At 38.1% G+C, this 22,617-nt stretch overlaps 1 protein-coding gene across 1 annotated transcript; it reads right to left on the minus strand.

Moving 5' to 3' along the window:
* Positions 1–1,026: 1,026 nt before the first annotated feature.
* On the minus strand, positions 1,027–10,485 carry DDX18 (DEAD-box helicase 18). Its single transcript, XM_042827375.1, has 14 exons — positions 10,326–10,485; positions 10,056–10,232; positions 9,727–9,858; positions 9,101–9,236; positions 8,194–8,294; positions 7,888–8,087; positions 7,690–7,804; positions 6,445–6,584; positions 5,675–5,836; positions 5,137–5,289; positions 4,350–4,463; positions 3,498–3,554; positions 2,167–2,344; positions 1,027–1,632 (listed from the first exon to the last, which is right to left on the minus strand). The coding sequence occupies exons 1-14, from the start codon at positions 10,441–10,443 to the stop codon at positions 1,490–1,492; spliced, it is 1,926 nt and encodes a 641-aa protein (XP_042683309.1). The 5' UTR covers positions 10,444–10,485; the 3' UTR covers positions 1,027–1,489.
* Between the last annotated feature and the right edge of the window lie 12,132 nt (positions 10,486–22,617).

A 22,617-nucleotide genomic window follows, 5' to 3' on the forward strand; every position in this document is an offset into this window, starting at 1 on the left:
ACTATAATTGCTTACCCCACAGTAGAGATTCTTTTATTTTCATGCAAACTGTAGATACAAAAATTTCAGTATTTGGAAGTTCTTAGTATCCAATCAATATTAATAGCCCTTGAAAATTCCTCAAGTAGGGCTAAAAGCTTTTTTAGGTAAAAGGGGAAAAAAAAGCAACACCGAGGTCTGAGTGCTGTAAGGACTACTGACATAATGGTCACACTGCTCTTCCCCTTTCCAATGACCTGGTTTCTCTACGGGTAAGAAAGACTGCCACTTGCTTCTATTGCACTTCAATGCACACATTAACTTAAATGTGATATACTACTTCAAAAGATCTCAGGGTTCACTTCATATTGGAATAACTATAATTTTTTATTATTATTATTATTATTATTCAAAGTAGTCCTGTCTTGCCTTTTAGATGATACAGAATAAAGTAATAAAGCTTGTTTTACTGCAATCATGTGGGGCCCTGACTCCTAAACATCCAGACTGAGACAACGTAGTCCTTCCTTGCATCAGTGGATGTACATTTTTTAAATGCTATTCCCACCACTACTGAAGCCTCATAAATTGTTTACTTCTACAAGGGTAGAGACCTGAAAATAATGTAAACAAACAAACAAGCAAGCTCCCAACACCATATCTGGGCAAAGTCCTTCAAATCATGCAATGTGCTTTTCTTAATTTCTTCGTCAATTCATAAGATAATACACTAGACATTAACAGATTTAAACAGACCACAGAGGAAAAGCAAGTAATTCACTGGAATGTTACTGTTTTATCATAATGTTAAAGAAGTAATTCTAAGCATGACTCAGATGTAGTATAAGAGGTTGGTTTCCTTTTTTTTTTTTTTTTTTAAATCTTAGACACTGTATTTGCTACCTAGATGCCATGAATTAAAATAACTATGAGCACAGTCATAATTAGACTCAACAACAACATACAATGATTCTTTTGAAAAAGAACACATTCTTCACCATGTACGATGGACAATGAACTCTGTACCACTAAGACACCCTGCAATGATCCTTGTGAACAAAAATCCCTTTATTTTTTTTTTTACACTGTAAAAATATTTTCAGACACCTATGAACTGCATTTCTTAGCATACTCATGTCTCTTGCCATACTAGTCATCTCACATCGAAATCTGTCCCTGCATTCTGCCTATTCTGACAAGTTCCAGTGGTGCCTGTAAAAAGGATAAAGCAAATTTGTCTATAAAAAGTTGAAAATATTCTTTCTTTAATAAATCACTGAGCTGAAATAATTACACTCATCCACCTTCTTCTTTACAAGAAGTTTGGCTATCTCTCCGTATTCTCTTTTCCAAAGAGTCATCCTAAAATGAAACATTAAGAAGCTCTGAAACAAATACTTTTCTTTCCCTAAAAGGTCAGCAGAGAAGTTTAAAATGTACATTGATGAATGAACATATACTGCCAGACAGATTCAAACGAAAGCAAAAAGCCACTGTAATGAATGCACAATTAACGAGAAAATTGTCGATTGTCTGATTTCTTGCTGATGTGTTTGAAGATTTTAGCTTTGTGGACACTCTTTGGTTTCTGGTAACCAAATCCTCCACCTCCACCTCTTTTCTGCAGCCTTCTGCCTTGGTTGCTGTTCACACCTGGAATTTCATGGGTTAAAGAGCATAACAAAAGCCTTAACTGAAGCATTGCTTATTGGGTACTGCGAGCATTATTAAGAAGAGAAAAAAGTATTACACAAAACACACACAATTGTGTTATGGGTGGACCTGTCATCCTACTGAACGCTTTTATTCTTACAGCTGTCCAATTAATTCAACTAAAGAACAACTACTCCAACTCCTCTCCCTCCACTGGCACCTTTGACCCACGCCCCTCTATTTCAGTACAGACCTCTAGAACATGCATGCAATATTCCAGCACCTACAAGGCTGCAGCATCTGAAGTCCCTACCCATATTAAAGCAGATATGTGTAAGCAATTATTAAAACAGGAAAAATTGCCATTTAACATTTTCATTATTTGGACATGCTGCACGTACGTGACTATTAGCAATACTAAATAAAACCCAACAAAGAACACAGAATTTGAAACAGCATACCTACTTCCATAAGTTGCAATTAACATTTTTTAAAGCGGGAATTCAGCTTTGAAACACAGCAGTAAAAGGATACTGAGGTCAACGTATGGAGGGACTTTAAAGCCAAAAGAGAGGCTGACTTTGTTAAGATCCAAGTTCCCCACATTATAGATCTGCTTCAGAGAATGGGAGTCATAAGCTCGAATGTAAGCTTTGTATGCTTCCTGGGCTGACTTGTGAAGGAAGTAGTTCTTCTCAATCAGTTTCTCCAGCTGATGAGAAAGAAAAAAAGAGACATTATGGAATTATGGCTATAACAATAAGTTAAATGCAAGCCAATTATTTACTGTGTGCACTGCAGTGACATTCATTACTCACTTTAGTAAGACTCTACTGTGACAGCAGAGCACACATCTACAGTGCTTTTACAACCAGGCACTAAAGCCTGAAGCTGAATTATTGTACAAATCTCTAGCAATGAGAAAGTTTACAAAAACATTAAATTAGGTTGTCCTAATGAAGCTCATTGAGAGGAGAATCATGATTCTATGAGTAAATAACTACAGTCGCAGTTACGTGCACTGAGAATTGACAATGACAATACACTTAAGTCAGACATCTAAACTGTACCATTCCATATAATTTTGCTTATAGCTCTATCTAAAATGCAGGAAATTCACCATAAAAAGCACAGTATTATTTTTAAGACAAAAATGAAGATGCACTAATTTAGACTGAAGTATTTTATTTGTTGAGGGCTAAGTTCCCAAAGCTTAGATCTGAGTGTCTCACTTGACTGCAACAATTTGGCAAACTAATATTAAGTCACAAATTAGGCATTAGTACTTCCTAACTATTATTAAGAACTAACAGAGATTCTGTAAGGACTGTCCTCACTGCTTCTGGTATTTACTATGTCAAATTTAAGTTATTACAAAGAAACTTCACACAGCTCTTAAGAAAATGATTCACAGAACTAAATAAAAATAAAAATTCACATCTACAGAGCTATCTATGCTATTCTCTTCTACTTTGTCCTCCGTGGTAATTTTTGTTGGATAGAAGCACGTGCCAAGTTTGGCTGACACCAGGCTTCATTAATACCAGCTTGATAAAAATATACCTGGAACATATACTGGCATTTCTAGGTGTTGGTACTGGATTTCTTTATGAATGCTGAAGGCTGAGCAAATCATCTTGTAAAAGATTAGATACTCAGAATTAATGTAAGCATGCATAACCATTTAATAAAAGCTACTGGAAACACTATATGCTGTCTAGAGAATATTCTATTCAAAAGCTGAAAGCATATTTGCACCACTATGATTTTGCAATGTACTGTGGAAAAAAGAATCCTCACAAGCAAATGCATATGGTGCAATATCAGCAATTTAGTACTGGATATTAAAATTCTTCATTTCATACCTGAGACTGGATATCTGAAATCTTTGACCAGGAAAACTCAAATTCACTGAGTGGTACCTTAGAAGAATAAATGAATAAATGCATAATCTAGATTATTTCTATCATACAAACAATAAGACATAAGACAAATAAGAACAGACCTGACAGAAATATAAGACTTTTTTTTTTTTTAAATAACACAGCTTTATTTATCAATGAATCTGAAGTCCAAGAGCACACTTTAAATTAAACCTTACATGCTTTTAGGTCTTTGATATCTTCAACTTAAAACAACGACAACGACATTAGTAACCCTTATCAGAAATATATTCACTGAAATTGCCTCTGCATAAAGAGGCCAGCATTATATTTCCCTTAAATTACAGTAATAAAGATATTTTTTATGACCCTTTCACTGCTTTAATTACAAATAACAAAAATCTGGACTGTAAACAACTCCATAAGGAAAGCCCCTATGAACCTATGAGCAGTTCTCTCTTATTAAAATGGTTACATTTGAAAGAAAGCTACCCATCTTTTGGAATTGAAAAAAAAAATGCCATTATTTTAATAGAAAAATAAGAACTGCACTGGCCAAGCTTCCAGTATCTTTTCATGAAGAGGTCATGGGAAAATTGTATTTTAATAATGCACACTGCACAGCTGCAAAGCAACTGTTAATACACACAGTCACCTTCGAGTCTAAGAGTCAGCAGAATAGAGCCAAATGTTCAGTTACATATTTTGTAAGTGACAGAATTATTTGTGCTCAGAAGTTAAAATGTTTTGTTAATCATTAAGGTTTTTGCCTTTAAAATCATGACTGCACAGTAAAAACAAAAAAACAAAAAGGAATTCTAGAGCTAAGTTTACCCTGGCTTGTTTCAGGTAACGAAGGAAGCCCAGTTCTTCTGGACGTAAAATGAGCAGAGCATGTCCTCTACCATTTATACCTCTGGCAGTTCTACCAACACGATGAATATACTCCTTTTGCAGAGAGAAAAGAAAACAGTTAAGCCCAGGCAGTCTCTCATATCAGCAGCAATACAAACAGTTTTATGAAAAAAGCATTTAACATTAACAGTGTCAGCAACATCTGTTTTGTTTCAAAACTTTCTTAGCACTGACATACAGACGAGGCAATCCAAGTGCTGATGAAGCAAAGCACAGAACTAGTTGAGACAGAAATCCCTGACTAGAAGCATCTTACCTCCTACTGAAGAAAAAAGAACCTTAGCCTAACGCCACTGAAAACTTAACTTTACTTGCTATGTTTGTCAAGGTATCTAAGTTTTTAAGTCTTTTTTGTTTGCATTGGACATTTTTTCAAATGAGAATTCTAATTTTTAAATAATCAAGCTTTTAATGGAAAAGCTGTTACGAGACTCAAGCACGTATATATAAATTCATACTCCTAAGAGGTATTTTTTTTGTTGTTTAGCTTATTGGATTTTAAATTACTTTGATAACATAAAGAGTTATGTTCTATGTCTTCACTAGCTGCAGCACTTCCCAGGATCTGGTGGAGATCAGTGGATGAAATCAGCTGCCAGATGTGAATGCAGCTGAATTCTGACCTCTGTCGAGCAGAAGATTCAGGTTGTCTCTGCAGCGACACTCGCAGCTAGGATTTGAAGGTATTTTTATTTCCATAACTTACTTTTGGATCATCTGGAGGGTCATACTGGACAATCCAGTCCACCTCAGGAATATCCAGTCCTCTGGCAGCTACATCAGTGCACAGCAGGATTCCAGATTCTGCATTACAGAACTGGAAAAATGTTGTAGTACGTTTTGTCTGTTTCTGCTTGCCCTAAAACCAAAAAACAAATCAAACAAAACAAGAAAATAACCCAAAGAACACATATATTAAGAATGTCACTAGAAACACCTTGCCAGTTTGTAAGCTTGCATGTAATTTCTCATTTCTCATACTATATCACTGCCAAAAAATATAAAATACTTCAGGGCATCTTTCTACCTTGTGGATTTGCACAGACCAAGCAGAACAATTTCACAGTGAAGAAGCAATGCTATCACAGAAAACTGGTACCTTCAGAGGTTACAGTGTATATTCAAAGCATTAAAAACTCAAATTACTTAAGTATTACTTTCAGAGTGACTGCATGGAAACCTGATGTTTAGAAACAGTCATTACCAGATTCAATAAAAATAAATCAACACATAAAAATACTTACATGAATGGCCAAAACAGGCAAATCAATGTAGTTGAGTAATTCATAGTGGTACTTCACTGACATACACGAAGAAAAAAATACCATTAGTTTCTTCTTCCTGTTCTTCTTCAGGAACGTGAAGAGCAAAAGGAATCTTTTCTCAGATGGGCACACTACATAGCCCTGGAAATTATTTAAACATTGTTAAACAGTACAGAACACACTTTTTGCAGAGGACTATTAGCAAAAGTTAATCTTCCAGCTACACAGAATGAAGCCAACTGATTTACTGTCTGTTTCTCACTTTGTTATATCAAACTCCTTAAACACTGGTGACAGCAAAAACTTACTCTACAAACTACAGAAGAATTTTATTGAATTCTTGCTACTAGTCGACTCCTTAAAGGTAATATCTACCTACTGGTATTTTAAAACAATTATCATTTTATCAACTGCACGAACCTAGAAACTAAGGTGCAATTCCATTTAGCCACCATCTTAAGTAGAAAAAAACCAAAATCTCAAGTGTTCTCTAGTCAGTAACACAGTACTTAATACAGACAGGTACGTAATATAGACAGTAGTTAGAAACTGTAACTAACCATATTATTACTTCATGAATTTCTTACATAACCTTTAAGACAGAGTGAATAAAACCTTTCAGGTAACTCCACTTTTGCCCAGTAGGATGTTAAACACTTCAAGGGATGGGCATTTATACAACCCATCTAAAAAGAACGTAGGGCCTGTTGGTTTTTCTTAGACCCCTTTAAGTAACATTTATGTTTTACCTGTTCAAGACCATCTACTGTTGCTGTCTCCTTGTTATCATCAACTCCTACATACAGTGGTTCTTTCTTCAGAGAGATCTTGGCTAGATCTTCCACCTTCCTGGTTTGCGTAGCAGAAAACAGCATCGTCTGTCTGCGCTCTGAAGATGGATTATAAGAATGCTTAGTTTTTTAAATGAGAATTCAAATAGCAAGTACTTCAAATCTTCAGTTGCAAACTCCATTGCAGCAATTCTTCACCTTTTTTCCATTAATTTAAAATATACTACTACTGATAAAGAAAGGCAGGTATTGTTATGTTGTGTATTGCATTGCACAATATTCACTTCAGCTGCCACCGTCTCCAAAAATCTTAATGCACTTCAGCTTTGCTAAACTTTTCTTAGACAATCCATAACACATTTTTGCATGTTTGGCACGTGGCTGTGCATCTTCAATGGGTCTTCCAGCAGGTGTACCCAACCAACTGCCTGCCTATCATATCCCAGCATAAATATACAGCCTGATACCGTAACATTTTCTTATTACTAGAGTACAGCAAAAATGCACTTAGCCTGTTCAATTTTACAGCTACAAGAACTGCACCAATTGGTCTCGTGGAATAACTGGTGACACCATTTTCAGAAAGATTTCTGTTATTTTGAGTGTTTTAAAATAAATTCCTTCTCAGGGAAGGAAAACAAACTAAAATCAAGCAAGACAGAAATCTTTCATCTATTGCTTCCCAAAGTCATTTTCCCCACTCTTCTTTCACTTAGTTTTAGTGCTGATTATTTGCATTCTTCAAAGGATGTTAGTTACAAAGAATAACTAAACAAAAGTAAAGAAGAGAAGTAGGGTATTCATTAATCTCTCCAGAACAATACTTTCAAAAAAATCCAATTGCATAGACAGATCTTTTTCTTATTACTTCCTTATTTAATCCCTAATTTACTTCCTAATTAGGAAATAACGAATAGCAGGAAATAAGAAAGATGAATGAGAAACAGTAGGCATTAACCTAAATGTTTTTATATGAACAAAATCACATTCCTATAGTACGTAAGGACACAGAAAACCACGTCCTTCAGATACATGATGCTAAATAGTATACTTTAGCTACCAGAAAAAATGGACAGAGTTAAGACACTCCAAGGTACATTTACAGAACTACAAGAATGACTTCTCTTACAATAATTCAGTTATAGAGACGACATAATGTTAGTCAAGTAATTTCCAGGAAAGACAGGTTTTTTTTCTCCTTACTCGGTAGAAGTTTTATGATCTGTTTCATTTCTTCCTCAAATCCAACCTCTAAGATTCGATCCGCCTCGTCAATCACCAAACACTGCAAGTTCTTGTACATAAAACCTGGAGTGTTCTAAAAGAGTAACAAACTGAAAGTCAGATGGGGACAAGAGTTTTATTACCTTCTATGAAAGAGGCATCGTTGTTTTTGTATACCTGCATATGATCCAGAAGTCTTCCTGGTGTTGCTACAATTATGTTGATTCCATTTCCAAGTTTCTGAGCTTCTGCTGATCTGTTACTGCCCCCCATGATCAGACCATAGGTGTGAACATGATGATTCATAAGTTCTTTAAGAACTCCATAGGTTTGCATGGCAAGCTCTCGAGTTGGTGAAAGAATAATAACACCTGTCCCTAAAACACACATCAATTGACTCAGGTTAAGTTCCACTTCCTCCAGTCCCTTTCACAGTCACATCCCTTAACATCTGGGTCACTACAAAATGAAGGAAATGCTTACCATTTCTAGGCATGAATTTTAACTTGTAGATGAGCTCCACTGCAGGAATGAGAAATGCAAGTGTTTTGCCGCTGCCTGTTTTGGCAGCTGCTAAAATATCCCTGCAAAAGGCAAAGTTAGAAGAAGAAGTGTTAAGGACATCCCACAGAGAAAAAATAAATCCTATTCTGAATGATATTGACTACGTGAAAATGTAACATGGTTTTAATCTAACTAAAATTAAGTGTCCCGTGACAGATAAGGTTCACAGCTTGGTCTCTTATTTCTCTTATTTCTACAAAACACACTGATACAAGAGACTAATGAAAACAGATTCTACTGCTTTCAAAGCCAAATGCAAAGCAATTTCCATTAACTTACTGTAATAACTAGAAAGATCAACACGATTAAAAGGTGATACAAAAGGTGTAACGACACAGGGACTAATGCAATACAAAGATATCATAAGGAAAGGAAAAAGAACTGCTCACCACTTCCAAAGACCTAGGCTCACAGTGGAAAACTTCACCAAGGAGAGATCTCCAGAAGGAGATCCTTCCCCAGTGGCAGTCAGCCCTTAAATGAGGTCTAAGAGAGGTGCAGCCAGGCTCCACCCCTTCCAGCCTCACACATCAATTGCCTTCACCTGTGCTCCCAGGGCTGACCAAGTCCTTTCCCCAGGTGCTCAATCAGCGGTTCAGGCCGTGACTCAACAGTTCCCATACAACTTACCTTAAGTATTTGTTCACACGTAACACATACACCTCATTAATTTGTATTTACAACTACAAATGAAATATTTAAATTACAAAACAATGTTTCGAAAAGAGCGTAGCTCCAAGAAGTCACGTTTCTTCTACCTAATTTGTTACCATCATTTACACAACATTTGAGGTCACTATGGCAATTAAAAAGATATATTTCTTACCTGCCTTCCAGAAGAGGTTTAATACTTTTATGCTGAATTTCTGTCATGTGTGTGAAGCCCATATCACTGATGCCTTTCAATGTATTCTCACTTACAAGACCAGCAAGGGAAGTGAAAGAATTGTCTTCAAAGGCACCTGAAGAGAGAGAGGGAGAAAAACATTCACTAACTTCAACTCTGTCCATCCCAAGACTGCCCAGTAAGAAATTCACCTTACAAACAACTTCTTACAATTCCTTCCTACTGTAAAATTTTAAGATGCTAAAAACAATGCTCTGTATTAATGTATTCCCAGGGATGCCACAGATACCTGTTAAAAACAAACGATTACACTGCTTTTCACGCCAATTAGCAATGCAACTCTATTTAACTGGCCCTTCTTTCCATATTTAAATATGTGCAAGTATATTTCAAAACTGTTTTTCAAAAGTAATTTTAAGACCAAAACATGTACATATAATGCAAATTTCAAAGAACATTAGCTGAATGATAACACTGCAGCTGCCAGTATCACGTCACCTGTGTTCAAACACCAGGTTTTTAATGCAAATTTGAGAACCTGCTCTGGAAGAAAGCTTAAGAACTGGGATTTTTGTATACCTATGAAAAAAGAGAACACAGTATACCTGTTAGACCCAGAGGTAAACTGGGCACTTCATCCTCCTCTTCTGCTTCTTTTTCTCCAGAATCCTGCCCATCTTCACCTTCTGCCTCCACAGATAAGTCTTCTTCAGCTTTTGCTTTCTTAGTTTCTGTACCTAGGACAGTATTTTACAGAGGACAAGCCGTTCTCAGTGAGAGGTACGAGAAATACTTTTCTCATCCGAGGCTGTGCTGCAGACTGGCCTGCTTTACCCTGTAAATCCTTTGTACAGACATCGTGCGGTGGGAGGGATCAGGAGAAGGGGAGACAAGGTTTCTGTGGAGCTTTCAGACACAGACTGCACAAACGTACCTCCCTCGGGGCCAGCCGCAGCCTTCCTCTTCTTCTTCTTCCTCCTCTTCACCCTAGCGGCCTCAAGGCCCGGCGCTGCCCGCTCATCCTCCTCTGTCTCTCTCTCTGCCTCCGCCTCGGGGGCCGCCGCCTCCTTCACCTCCTCATCCTCCTCCGGGGGGCCCAGCGAGGCCCGGCCTGGGCACGGAGAGGGAAGATGTAGAACAGCCGTAAGCCGCGGCGCTCAGAGGCACAGGGACCGCCAGCCCGCCCGCCCCGGCCCCGCCGTACCTTCCTGCTCTGCAGCCCGCAGCTTCAGATTGCGCTGCCGCAGCTTCAAGTTCCTCTTGTGGATCTTCTTACGGAGCAGCCGCATGGGCAGGTTGCCCGCGGCCACCGACACCGACATCCCGGCTGCGCGCTGCCCGCCTCCCTCGATCACACGTGGGGACGCGGCCCCGGCCCAGCGATGCGCATCCGGGACGCGCCGGAACCTCGCCGTTCGGCTGCCGCCCCCCAGCGGCGCGGGGGAGGCAGTGCAGGGCTCCAGCTAGCCCAGCCCAGCCGTGCTATGGCTGGATTCCTGTACTACATGCCGGCTCCAGGGCATGGCTTCTTAGAGCTTTGCTCCCGGCTGCTCCTCAGCTCAGCAGGAGGCAGGATAGCCTTTCCTCCTCGTGTCCTCTTTCTTGCCTTTTCATCCTCATCCAGAGCAGTTCCTGCAACCTCCTTTAGATCCCTCTTGACCAGCAGGTGGCACAAATAGCACAGGAACTTACAGCAATTTGCTCGGGTTTCTTAAACCAAGAAAAGCAGTGTTCTGGAAATCTGAATTGCTACGAATAGGGTAATGCTCAGCCTGCAATTACCTGGGGCAAGGCACATTAAGCTCAGAATTATGGCTCTACTAACTTCAAAGTGTTTATTACAGGTAATTTTTTTTATTTATTTATTTTTTTTTTTAAGAAAGATACACCAAAAATGAAACAAATTTCATTTATAGAATCATAGAACCATTAAAGTTGGAAAAGACCTGTAAGATCATCTGCCCCCACCCACCCACACCACACCCACTAACCACATCCTCCACAGTTCTTGAACACCTCCATGGATGGTGACTCCACCACCACCCTGGGCAGCCAGTGCCACTGCATCACCAGTTTTTCGCAGAAGAACTTGTTCCCAATCTCCAAGTGGAATCCTCCCGCCCCCCCCAACACAGCTCAAGGCCAACACCTCTTGCTGTGCCTCTGGTCTTAGTGAAGAGCAAAGGGGGAACAGCAGCCCCTGCAGGATTTTACATTGCCCCCAGAGCTGCTAATGCCCACACCTTCCAACAGCAGTGCTGCTTCTGTGTGTCCCCACGTGGTCCATGCTGGATCATGAAACTCACAGGATAGGAGGAGAGAAGCTGCAGAGCAACCAAGGAGCATCAAGATTAACTGCTGGCCCCATCTCCACATGCAGCCTCGTGCCTCAGAATGAAATCCTGCAGCATCTCTGAATACTATCTTTCTTTTCATCATCCGTAATTATTGGTGTGCAGCTTTCACACACATTACCCAGATGAGACTTTTTTTTTTGCCAGAATTTCAAACTGCTGAAAGTTACATAACATTTTAAAATTTCTTTCATTTATTAATAATATAATGTAGTGGAAATATTAGGTCACTGCCTGAACCAGTTATTGAGCATGTGATGGGAAGAAAGGGCCAACTCAGAGGAGTTCAGGTGTACACAATATACCTGAGTGACCAGAAGGGAAGGAGCCAGGATCCATTCCTTCCCAGACCTCATTTAAGGGATGGTAGTGGAGGTGAAGGTATTTCCTGGGAGGTCCCTCTATACTTGAGGTCTTTTGAAAGTAAGTAGCATGCTTACTGCTGTTGTGTCTGTGCAAGTCCTCACTTGCTGCAGCCTGAGACCTTGCTGCTCCATTGTCATTACTGTACTTTCCATTGCATTATATATACATACATTCAAATTAGCAATAGCTACTAGACCTGTACAAGAGAAAGACAGGAGATGCCGCTGTTCTTCAACAATCATAAGAAATTAAGACAATTCCAAAAAAAATATTGTTGTTTATGAAAAGCATATGGAAAGAGGAGGAAGAATTAACACTGAAGATAATTTAATCTCAGCGGGTATTGCTGGAGCAAGAAAAGATGTCCCTATTTGGACATCACTGAAATAAGACTGAACAAATTGGTATTGTAACACCTTTATGCTTTATACTTGAAAGTGGAACCTTGCAGGTGAACAAAGGCTTCACAAGAAACAAAACTACCAATATTTTGTTTTTCAGTTTAAACAAACTGAAACAAGAGATCCCCTTGGCTGATTCTTTCTCTAAGTTATTTTCTGTCCCAGGCTCACATTAAGCAATGCTGAAGAGTAACCTGGACTCCAGGACACCCTATAGCAGCACATTTTTGCTGTTTTAGTCCATCTCTCACTTAATTACCTTCAGAACTCTATTTCATAAATGCAACTAGTTGCTGTGGGGTAGAATGCATTGCATATCACTTGCAGCAGACTTCACAGGCGTTCACTGTGAACATTCCTGGCAGTTTGAAAAGCATGACCTCTAGCTTGGCTGTTGAGCTGCTCTGCTTACAGATGCGACACAAACTGTGAAGCAAAAAAGGTGACCAGGTCCAAACTGGCCACTGGCATATTAAATAACGAGGATATCTGTGTGTAGGCACATCAGTCTCCATTAGATGTGTTTTGAAAAATAAATTGAGCCATCCTCACTCATCAAGAAAGGCTTTTGGTACAAAACTCTAGGGAATGTCATGTCAAGGATGAATTTTAAGCAGCTTCTTGCTGCAAGTCAGTGTAGTTTAGGTTCTGGAAATATATTTCCATATTTCCTCCCTGCCTACCTTACATCGTGCCTACAGAATATACTTTTAATTAGCTAAATATTTGTTCTTTCTACACTGTGCTGATTTATAGTTACATGGTTAGATTCACTATTTGGATCCTTCTGAAACATTGTCACTGAGCAAATAGAGTGAATTAAAAATCTGGACAGGAGAGAGCTGACACCAATACTTATACTGAGGGCAGAGAAAATTACCTTCTTCAAGAACAGGATGATCTATGTGTTCTTATCTCAGCCAGCACTGTCAGGGTCATCACCATTTAGCTTTCATCCACATCACCACACTCTCGATCTGCCAAGATGTTGGACCTGGAAAATGTGTTCTGTTAAAACCCCATATGAGGAACTCATCTCAGTGTCCCCACTAGGCACAGGTTGACTTGGCAAGAGTTTGTGAAACTGCATTAGTGTGGCACAAGGCCCAAACTGACAAATGCTTCTGTGAGGTATGTTAGATCCCCCTGACCAGGATATATGGGATATACACCAATCATCTGTCAACACAATTTTACAAGTTTTCTTTTGTTGGCAGGGAGCAGAAGGAAAACGTCGATGCATTTGCAGAGGAATGATAGTTTTGCATCTGCATAGGCAGATATCGTGGCATTATGTATGGGATATGGGACTTTGGAAATTAGATTCCATTAGGTGGCTACATATCATATGCTCCAACACAGCACAGTCCCCATATCTTGTAAAAGATATTGCTTAGAGTTTACTTCACTAGCGAGTTCAAAACATGTTTTGAGCTCTATCCTTTTTCTTCAAGCAGAAACTGTGGGAAAAATGACAAAATCAGAAAGCAATAATGTACATTTCTTAGTGACAAGTCCAGACAATACTTGAAATGATTAATTTATCGTACTATTTTCTGAAGTTTGGCATTTCCTAGATTTAGCAAGAATTCCCTGTGGTACATAAGTTTCATTTCTACCCATAGGTTCATTAATAACTGCTCGACTTACCAGGCAGTCTTTACTAACAGTAGGATTTTTTTAAATTATTATTGAGTTGCTGTCAGAACATATCAGATTTTCTACATGTGATCTTGCAGGCAGAACTGTAGGAGATCATGTTCTGTTTACCTAAGCTTTCTGAAGTTGAAGGATTCCAAATTAGAGACTCTGAATCTCTGAATACAAATGTTTTCAATATCCTAGTGTGTTGTCAATGGCACTATTTTGAAGCCAGATTTAGAATGTTTGTTCTCATTTATTCTTAAGTTACTTATGCTAGTTGAAAGTGCAACATGAAAGTAATCTTTGAGTTCAGCTGCATCATTTCATATAAATCATCATGATGTATGTGAAAAGTATCAATCTCATGCAGAAAAGATCACAAAAAACTCATAATTTTTACTGCTTAAATATGGCAAACAGGGTCAGTTTTCAAAAATATCTCTGAAAAGAATCTTTTTATTGTCATAGTTGGCTATGAAAAAACCATCAGCAATGGCACTTGTGAACATCTGCACCATTAAACTCGAAGAGTTAAACTAGAAAATCAGTTCTTCTATGTTCTGCACCCACAAAATTGACAACCTTTCAGAACCACTGTTTCAATTTTAGAGATGATAGTTTCTGCTCTTAGACCAAATTTATCTTTCAGACTAATGAGTTCTGGATAGGCACTGAGTTTAAAATCAGTTTTCATATAGACAGGTATAAGGTTTATTTTCTGCAAATGTGTGTTATGCACGAAAGTCTGTATACGTATGCAAGTGTGTCTGCAGAAATTATCACTTTCCCACTTAATCGACACATTCAATTCTAAAACCTGAACTTTGGAAAAGTTACCCACTGGAACTGAGCTAAAGGTAGAGGTATATCAGGATATATAAAGATACGTTACGTAAGAAATAGATGACATGATTAACAGAATGGTAGTGAGAGCTTGAAAATTGCTGGTTAGAAATTTCTAACGCTAACTACATTTCTGTAGGTTATCATTGACTATCACTGAATTCGGAAATTTAACACACACCTCTGAATTCAACACAGAATTAGCAAATCTATGTTCATAAAAAGCAGATCAGGATGTCAAGTAACTTTTTTTTTTTTAGGATTTTAGTTCAGTATTGCTTCCAAATAATGTCTCCCTCATGGGCCATATATGGAGTTATTGTCTCAGTTTTAACTGACATCATCAGCACTGTGTAGCATGAAGCATACAATTGGGTCCATACCAAATGGAAGGTTTGGTTTTTTTTTTTTGTTTTTAGGAAATTTCTCATTTACCCCATATTTTAAAACCTGAGCAATGCTGTGCATCAATTGTAAATGCAGACTGGCATGGCCCTGAATATGTTCCAAACCAGAACAAACCTACAGTGAGAGTGAAAAGAGGAGATGGATTGGATTGTATTTCATAAAATATCTTGTAGATTTCTGCATAGCTTTCATGGATTTTCTGGAACTTAAAGCTACTCTAGCACTTCTGAGAAGCAGTTTGGTATTTCAGAACATTGGGCCAGAATGATTGGTATTATTAGTTGATTAAAAGGAAGACAGTATTTTGGAGTCAGAGTAACATGGATCACACAAAGATGAGGAACAGAAATAATTCTTCTAATGAATTATCTTTTTTCATACACAAAGGATCAGGGTCTAATCTTGCAGATTTTAGCATGGCTGTGCATGGAATCCTGCTGTCTCGCATGATCTGGATGGCAGGAGTCCAGGTTACTGCATTGATCTGGCCCTTCCTGAAGTGATGTACCCAACTGATAACAGCAACCAGCTGTTTGCCTACCTGTTTTAACCTTAACTACTAGAAATCCACAGAATCAGTTCCCTCTTGTCTCCTCTTCCAGAAAAGAAAGCCAGACTCAGACATTAGCAATTTACAAGTAATACCTATGTGTATTTGTTATTCTCTGTGTATCATCAACACCACTGTAGCTAATTGTGTGACACAACCTTAATTAAAAAGAGGCAAGCTAGCCTATGTGATGTTTCTGGGCAAAAAACACCTACAGTGCTTGGGAAACATTACCTTGTATTAAAAGATGTTAAGTTCTTCACTACACTAAACAGGATTTATGCATTAGCTTCCCCCAGAATCTAAAGCTAATGTCAATATTTTGGATCCCCTCTCTAAAATACACCATGATTAGAGCCCAGTTTCTTTAAAATATCACTTAAAACTCTGAAATGAAGAAAGTGAAGACAGCGAAGAAAGCAGTGGGAATCATAAAAATCTCACAGCAGCTAGTGTGGAAAGCACCTCTAGAAACTACCTTTTCCAAGCCACCTACTATAACAGTCTCAAAGACCAGTGTGATGGAACGGCAGTATACAAGTATACTCATGAAGAGACTGGCTCAAGAGAAAAACATTATAAGGGAAGGGGAAATAAAAGGACTACTCACCAATCTCTGAAGATCTAGGCTTACAGGGAAAACTCCACAAAAGAGGGATGCCCAGAAAAAGAGCCTTACTCTGTGGCAGTCATCCCTTAAATGAGGTGTAAGAGAGGTGGAGCCAGGCTGCACCCCTTCCCATCACGCTCATGAATTGCTTTCACCTGTGCTCCCAGGGCCGATGGGGTCCTTTCCCCAGGTGCTCAATCAGTGGTTCAGGCTGTGACTGAGCAGTTACCATACACGTGCTCAAGTAGGATCAGCTAGAGCAGATTGCTTGGCTCTCTGTCCTGTCACATTTCTAGTATTTCTATGGATGGAGATGTACAACCTACTGGGACAACGTGTTTCAAAGCTTGACCACTCTTGCAGTGAAAAAGCTTTTTTTCTCCATTTATATGGAATTTGCTGCTTTTCACCTGTTCATTGCCTCTCCTTCTGTCATTGAGAAGCACTGAAAAGAGTCTGACTTCATCACCTTTACTTTTTCTCATTGAGTATTTGTACACACATTAAATGTTGATAAGTAGCCTCTTCTGCACATGGCAGTGCAAAAACATCTTTTTATTTTTTGTAGGTAGCCACTTTTAATAACATAGCATTTAAGCTCATTATATTATCTTTTATATATGAAGATCTATTATTTTTTAGCACTTTCTGTTTAAAAAAACCCAACTCATTGAAGGTTCTTTTCAAAATACTGTGAAGATTACAAGCAGGATGAGAGGATTTATTAACACACCTATCAAAATGCAGTTGTAGCCACTGGTTTATAGCTTACAGAATGACAGATTTATATCTTTAAAACAATTCTTTCCTCAGGTATAAAGTACTTTCCTTTTACGCTGCCCTTGTTAATGTGAAGAGTCTTAGTAAAATTTTCACTTTCAGAAGGGGTAGTGTGCCTTTTACATTACTTTATCTTTTACATATATACACAGGGTCAGCCAAGATTTTTTGAAGAGAAAATCTGAGTTGGTGAAATGGATCTCAGGACATTCTGGATGCTTGGCAGCTGGATGGAGACAGAGGCGTGGCATTTTGTAGTGCAAAGAACACAAGATGTCACCCTAGCCGTGAGATTTCTCCAACAGAAAAAAATATCATTAGCTGAAGAGGAAAGGGAATGAAGGATTGAGGTTATTTTTTAGAAGATGATCATCGCATTCCTTCACTTACAGGAAATCTAGATTAGTAAAATCGTTCAACTAATACGGAAAGCTATTTCAGGACAACCAAAAAACCACAAATCATTGAATGTTTCTAATTCAATGCTACTATGCTGTTTATGAGTTCCTTGGTTAGTTTTTACTTTAGGGTAGGTTCCTGAAGTTTGAAATAAAAATTTCACTTCACTGAACAGTAACCCTATGCTTATTGTACCTATTAGTGAAAAAGATGATGGAAAAGAGTACAATATTTTTGAGTTATCTTCAGTCTGATTAATGTTCATACATGTACCTTGTATTCTATGAGGTTACTGAAAGAGGTGGTGGTGTGTCCTTAGAATCTGTGTAAGCTGCTTTTACTTTTAAGATCATTTCAGATTTCCATTTGTATGGAACTGTTGAGTTACGGCCTGAACCACACATTGAGCACCTGGGGAAAGGACTGGGTCAGCCCTGGGAGCACAGCTGCAGGCAATTCACCTGTACTGCCAGAAAGAGAGGCTGCACCTCTCTTAGACCTCATTTAAGGGCTGACTGCCAGCAGGGATGGATTTCTTTCTGAAGATTCTTCTTTGATGAATCTTTCTCATCCAAACCTAGCATCTTCTGAATAGGTGAATAGTCCTTCCATTATTATACCTTTGCTGTGATGCTTTTCCTAATGTATTGATCTATGACTGTGTAATTAAAAGGAGTTTTTATGTTTCTGACATTGAGAGTAGTTGGTTTGTGGCCTATTATTATAATGCTGTAATTTTTGATCGAAACTCTGTAGGAGCTAGAACAGTCAGCGCTGCACAAAAGATTGCTTGTATTATAAAGGTAAGAGTTTTTATGGTCCAGACCTTTATAAACTGTGTCAAGCTGTGATAGTTATAGTTATTGTACGCGTTGATTTAACCTATACAATGTAGTCATAATACATTAGCCTTTCTAACTTTCCCTTGCCTGTCTTTTATTATCAGTGACATTTTCCTTTAAAGGTTCAGAGCAAGTGTGACTTTGTGATCAGTTCTGAGCTTTAAGTTAATCCATTTTGTTATTTGTTCCTATGGAATGCTGTTATTGAAGAAACCAGAAGATGGCAGTCTTTCTTAATACACTGGAGCTAAAGTCTACTAGCAATTACAGTTTCTGTTCTTGTACCTCAAAACAGGCAAAAATGTGAGAAGAAATGAAGAGACTCATCTCTTGTTTTGCCAGTATAAGTCATTGTGCACACGATTCCTATGGTGTCTTCCAGTGCCTGTTCTTTTGGGCATCATCTTGATAGTCAAATAAATCCTGGTGTGTTTATGATTTTTCCAGTCTGCATACTAACTTCTGCGCAGCCTGAAGGTGTTACCTTCCTGTTTGAGTGCAGTTGAACTGCAGTTATTTCTTCTCTCCTAACACTGTTAGGTCAAGTCAGTTCCCTTGGTAAAACTCTGTTATTTCAGAGTTAATTGTCTTAGGGGAAAAAAAAAAAAAAAAAACCACCATAATTCATGTGTTATTGATCTCTATATTTATTCTCCTGGACATTGTTGTAACAGATCTTATTGTCATCTTTGTGTTAGAGGTACTCAAACTGTTTTCTGCAGCTCTGATTGATGCATGTTACTCAGTGTCTAGCCATTGCTTTCTTGGGCTTTCATGCCTGTGATGTACTGGAGAGAACTGATTCTTACAGTGGAGCACTCATCTTTCCCTGGTATGCGTGTAGGGTAGGTGTTCATGTAAAGACAAACATTTTGGATTTGTGTGCCAGGATTTTGCCAGAGAGAATCGCTTATTAGGTAATGAGTGTTTGGGTGTAGGCTTGGAATATGGATTCACAGAAAATGCAAAACTCCTTTGTGTGGCAAAACTTGATATGCTGACACTGAATAAATTAACTGAAGCTTGTTATTATGTTTGCTTCACAAAGCCTCAGCAACAATTCCCAGATAACTACAATGGGATTTACCTCACCTGCATATGAGAAGTTTCAGTTGCTATGCAGCAGTGTAGTACAAGCCTCTAAAAGCTTTGTTAAACATTGAGAGTGTGCTTCATCATCTGCCAGAAATGTTTAAAGGCATAACGTCTCACTAATAATTATTAAATCATTGAGTTGTGGAAAGAGAGGTGTTTCCATCTTTAATTAATGACTGTAAAACACAGGTAATTTGCCAAGCATCCACTAGCATATTGGATAACTGGAATTCTGCTGAGGGGAATTATCAGAGCTTCATAAGATGTGTCTCAGAAAAGGAAGGAAAAACAGTGTTCAGGGAGTAAAACAGTGTTCAGCCATTGCAAACAATGAAGTTTTGACCCTTCTTCCACACTCTGACATCTTACTACACTCTGAAGTAGGCAGGCATAAAGAAACAACATTAAGTTTTCATAATTTTAATTATGTTATTAGTTTCTTAAGAGAGACTCAATCATAATTCTGTTCCTCTTTAAGGAGAGCTTGATGCATCACAAACAAGTGTCTTTCTATTCTCCATTTATTTAAAATGAAACTTGTTTTGCTGGCAGCTCAGATTTAGGACATGCAGAGATTCTGTCCTCCATAGTGGATGTAACACTTAGTTGTTTTCTGCATTGATGATCTAGCCATTCTCTCATGTTGTCTGATGTTGTAGAGCTATACGTCAGTCACAATCAGACTTATACTAGTGTCTGATTGATCTAAACATTTAGCTGCAAAAATGAAGGCATTTTAGCTGTGCCATAGAATTAGTCACTTTTTTCCTGACAGAAGAAAAACCCTGAATAAGTCTGGCCCTGTAGGTGATGCTGAGAGACACTGGGAGCTACAATAAATTGAATTTGCCAGCCTGGTAGTAATGTTGAATATTTACTACTTCCAGGAAAATTAAACCTTGAAAAAAAGTGATAAGCAAATGAATTGTAAATGATTTTTCATTACACAATTTCTAATGTTTTATCTTTCCATTAAACAGTGCAGTTTTAACAGGGACTTATAACGTGGCAGCTGTGGATCTGTGAAGCTCTCTTTTGTTATTATTTTTTTTCAATTGGCTTTAAGATAGATACTTTTATTCTCATTGCATTTTCAAAACCATTTGTACACATGATTTTAAGTGCAGGTGATTTGAAAGCTCCCAGGATCCCTACCTGACTTCTGTGACTTTGCCTTTTTATATTGCAGTGAAGGTACTGAAGGAACAACTGATCTACATCTAAAATGTATCTCTACCTTGTTATATTGCATTTAAGGGGAGAAATGTTTACTATTTCAGCATGTAATTTTTTACTGTTCTCTGACAGCTTTAGTGGTATAAGCAGTATTCAGGGTACATTTGAGTGAGACACTGATTAATGGTTCTAGGGTTCTAATAAGAAACAGGCTGCTGAAGTGCAATGAAGAACTGTGTGAAGATTAAGGTTTTCCTACACTGGTAGAATGGAAATAGACTTTTGGATGAAATATTTCAGGAAACAAATCCAGTAGGAGGCCAATTGGGGAGGGGGAAAAAAAGTCCAATTACATGTATAAGTGCAGATATCTGGCTTTTCCTCTCAAAGATTTTCCCCTGAAGTTATCAAGTAAGAGTAATTACTATTAGAGAAATTTTCTGATCACTTATTCTACCTGGATTTTCAGGAGTACATTTTCAGATCATGGATTATATGTGCATATCTCATTATTGCTAATGAGAATTTCCAAGTAGCATATAATTTTACTGTGCTATTTAGTCTGACTTGTATTACACCTGTCAGTCTGTGTTTCTACTGCTATTTCATTAGTATGAAATAGTATTAGTATTAATATTTAAAGGTCAAACTTTGCTTGCAGTGATATTAGAATATGTTAAGTTTCACCTGACTTGAGTAGAACTTTTCTGGGACGGTATTCACTAGAACAGCAAAAAGGCTATCGCTAACACTTCCTTGCCTTTTTAAATGTATCTTTATTTTCCTCACTCCATTAGAAACTGATCAGTTTCCATTTGAATGAGGGAGGAGTGAAATTTGTGAAGGAACGAAATGTAATTCATACTGCTGTCAAGGGGAGTGAGCTGTCACTCTTCTTTGTGTCTGAAGAACCTTCCACTGAATTAGTCATATCTGAAGGTCTTTGATGGTTTTCCAGATGAAAAGCCTACCTCAGTGTTGGGATCTTGAAACAAACATGGAATGTGTTTCAACAATAAGGCGCTTTGGAATAAAAAAATGCTACATGTGGAAGGCAATGGTGTGATAAAGTGTCTCAATTTAAATAGCTTTTGTAATGATTCAGATTTTGTGCCCACAAATATTTAGGTATGTGAGCAGCTGAACTGCATGTTGTACTGCATGCATGTGGAGGTTTTATGTCATAATTTTGTCTACGTGTTGTGGATGTGGTAGTAATTAAGACTGAGCAAAATTCTTTATGAATGTTGGTTATATACACTTCTCTGATGCTGGCAAACAGTGCAGCTTGACATGTTTTATCATTTAAAAAAAACCTATGAAGCAACAGGGAAACTATTTAGTGAAAGTGTCAAATCTCTGCCATAGATGTAAGCGGAAGTGTGGTTTTTTTGTGTTGTTTTTTTTTTTTTTTTTACTTCAGTGGAATAAGATCTGTCTCTAAGAGCCTAAATGATCCTGTCCTAAATCTGTACTTGCAGTTTTTTGCCACTGTTGAGTTACAGGCTGTGTGTTTTTTATTAACTACGGGTCTACGCATTGTACCATTCGAGAGTATGCGGATCACTCATACACATCTGAAGAGACCATTAGTTGATGACTGATGCTGGGCTTTCAGGTGGTAAATTAAGACAGTCTGTCTTTTTCACCTGATGTTTTACTTAACCCAATCATCTTAGAACAAAACTTTCCATATCTGTACCATGCATCAGGAACTCTAGCTTTTGCAGTCAGATACAAAATCAGAAAAACTTAAATATATACACTTTGCATACAAGGAGTTATCATCAGCCATGTAGCTGTTCATCTGAAATATAACCTCATTCTTTTGAATGCTACCTCTTTGTAAAAGTCTGATATGAAGTTATTACTAATTTTGTGACTCTCATCAGCTAAATACCATTAGTCAGTGTGATTTTACCACTTCAGCTGGTGCTGAATAATCAGATGCTCTTGCCGTATCTCTAGATGCCTCTTTTAACACACATCATCAGTGAGTAAATAGTGTTAGGTACATAGAAGGAAATA

This window comes from Centrocercus urophasianus, unplaced genomic scaffold (genome assembly GCF_019232065.1).
Source record: "Centrocercus urophasianus isolate 14NV4802_14NV808 unplaced genomic scaffold, USGS_Curo_1.0 seq_28, whole genome shotgun sequence".
In the NCBI taxonomy this organism is placed as follows: domain Eukaryota; kingdom Metazoa; phylum Chordata; class Aves; order Galliformes; family Phasianidae; genus Centrocercus; species Centrocercus urophasianus.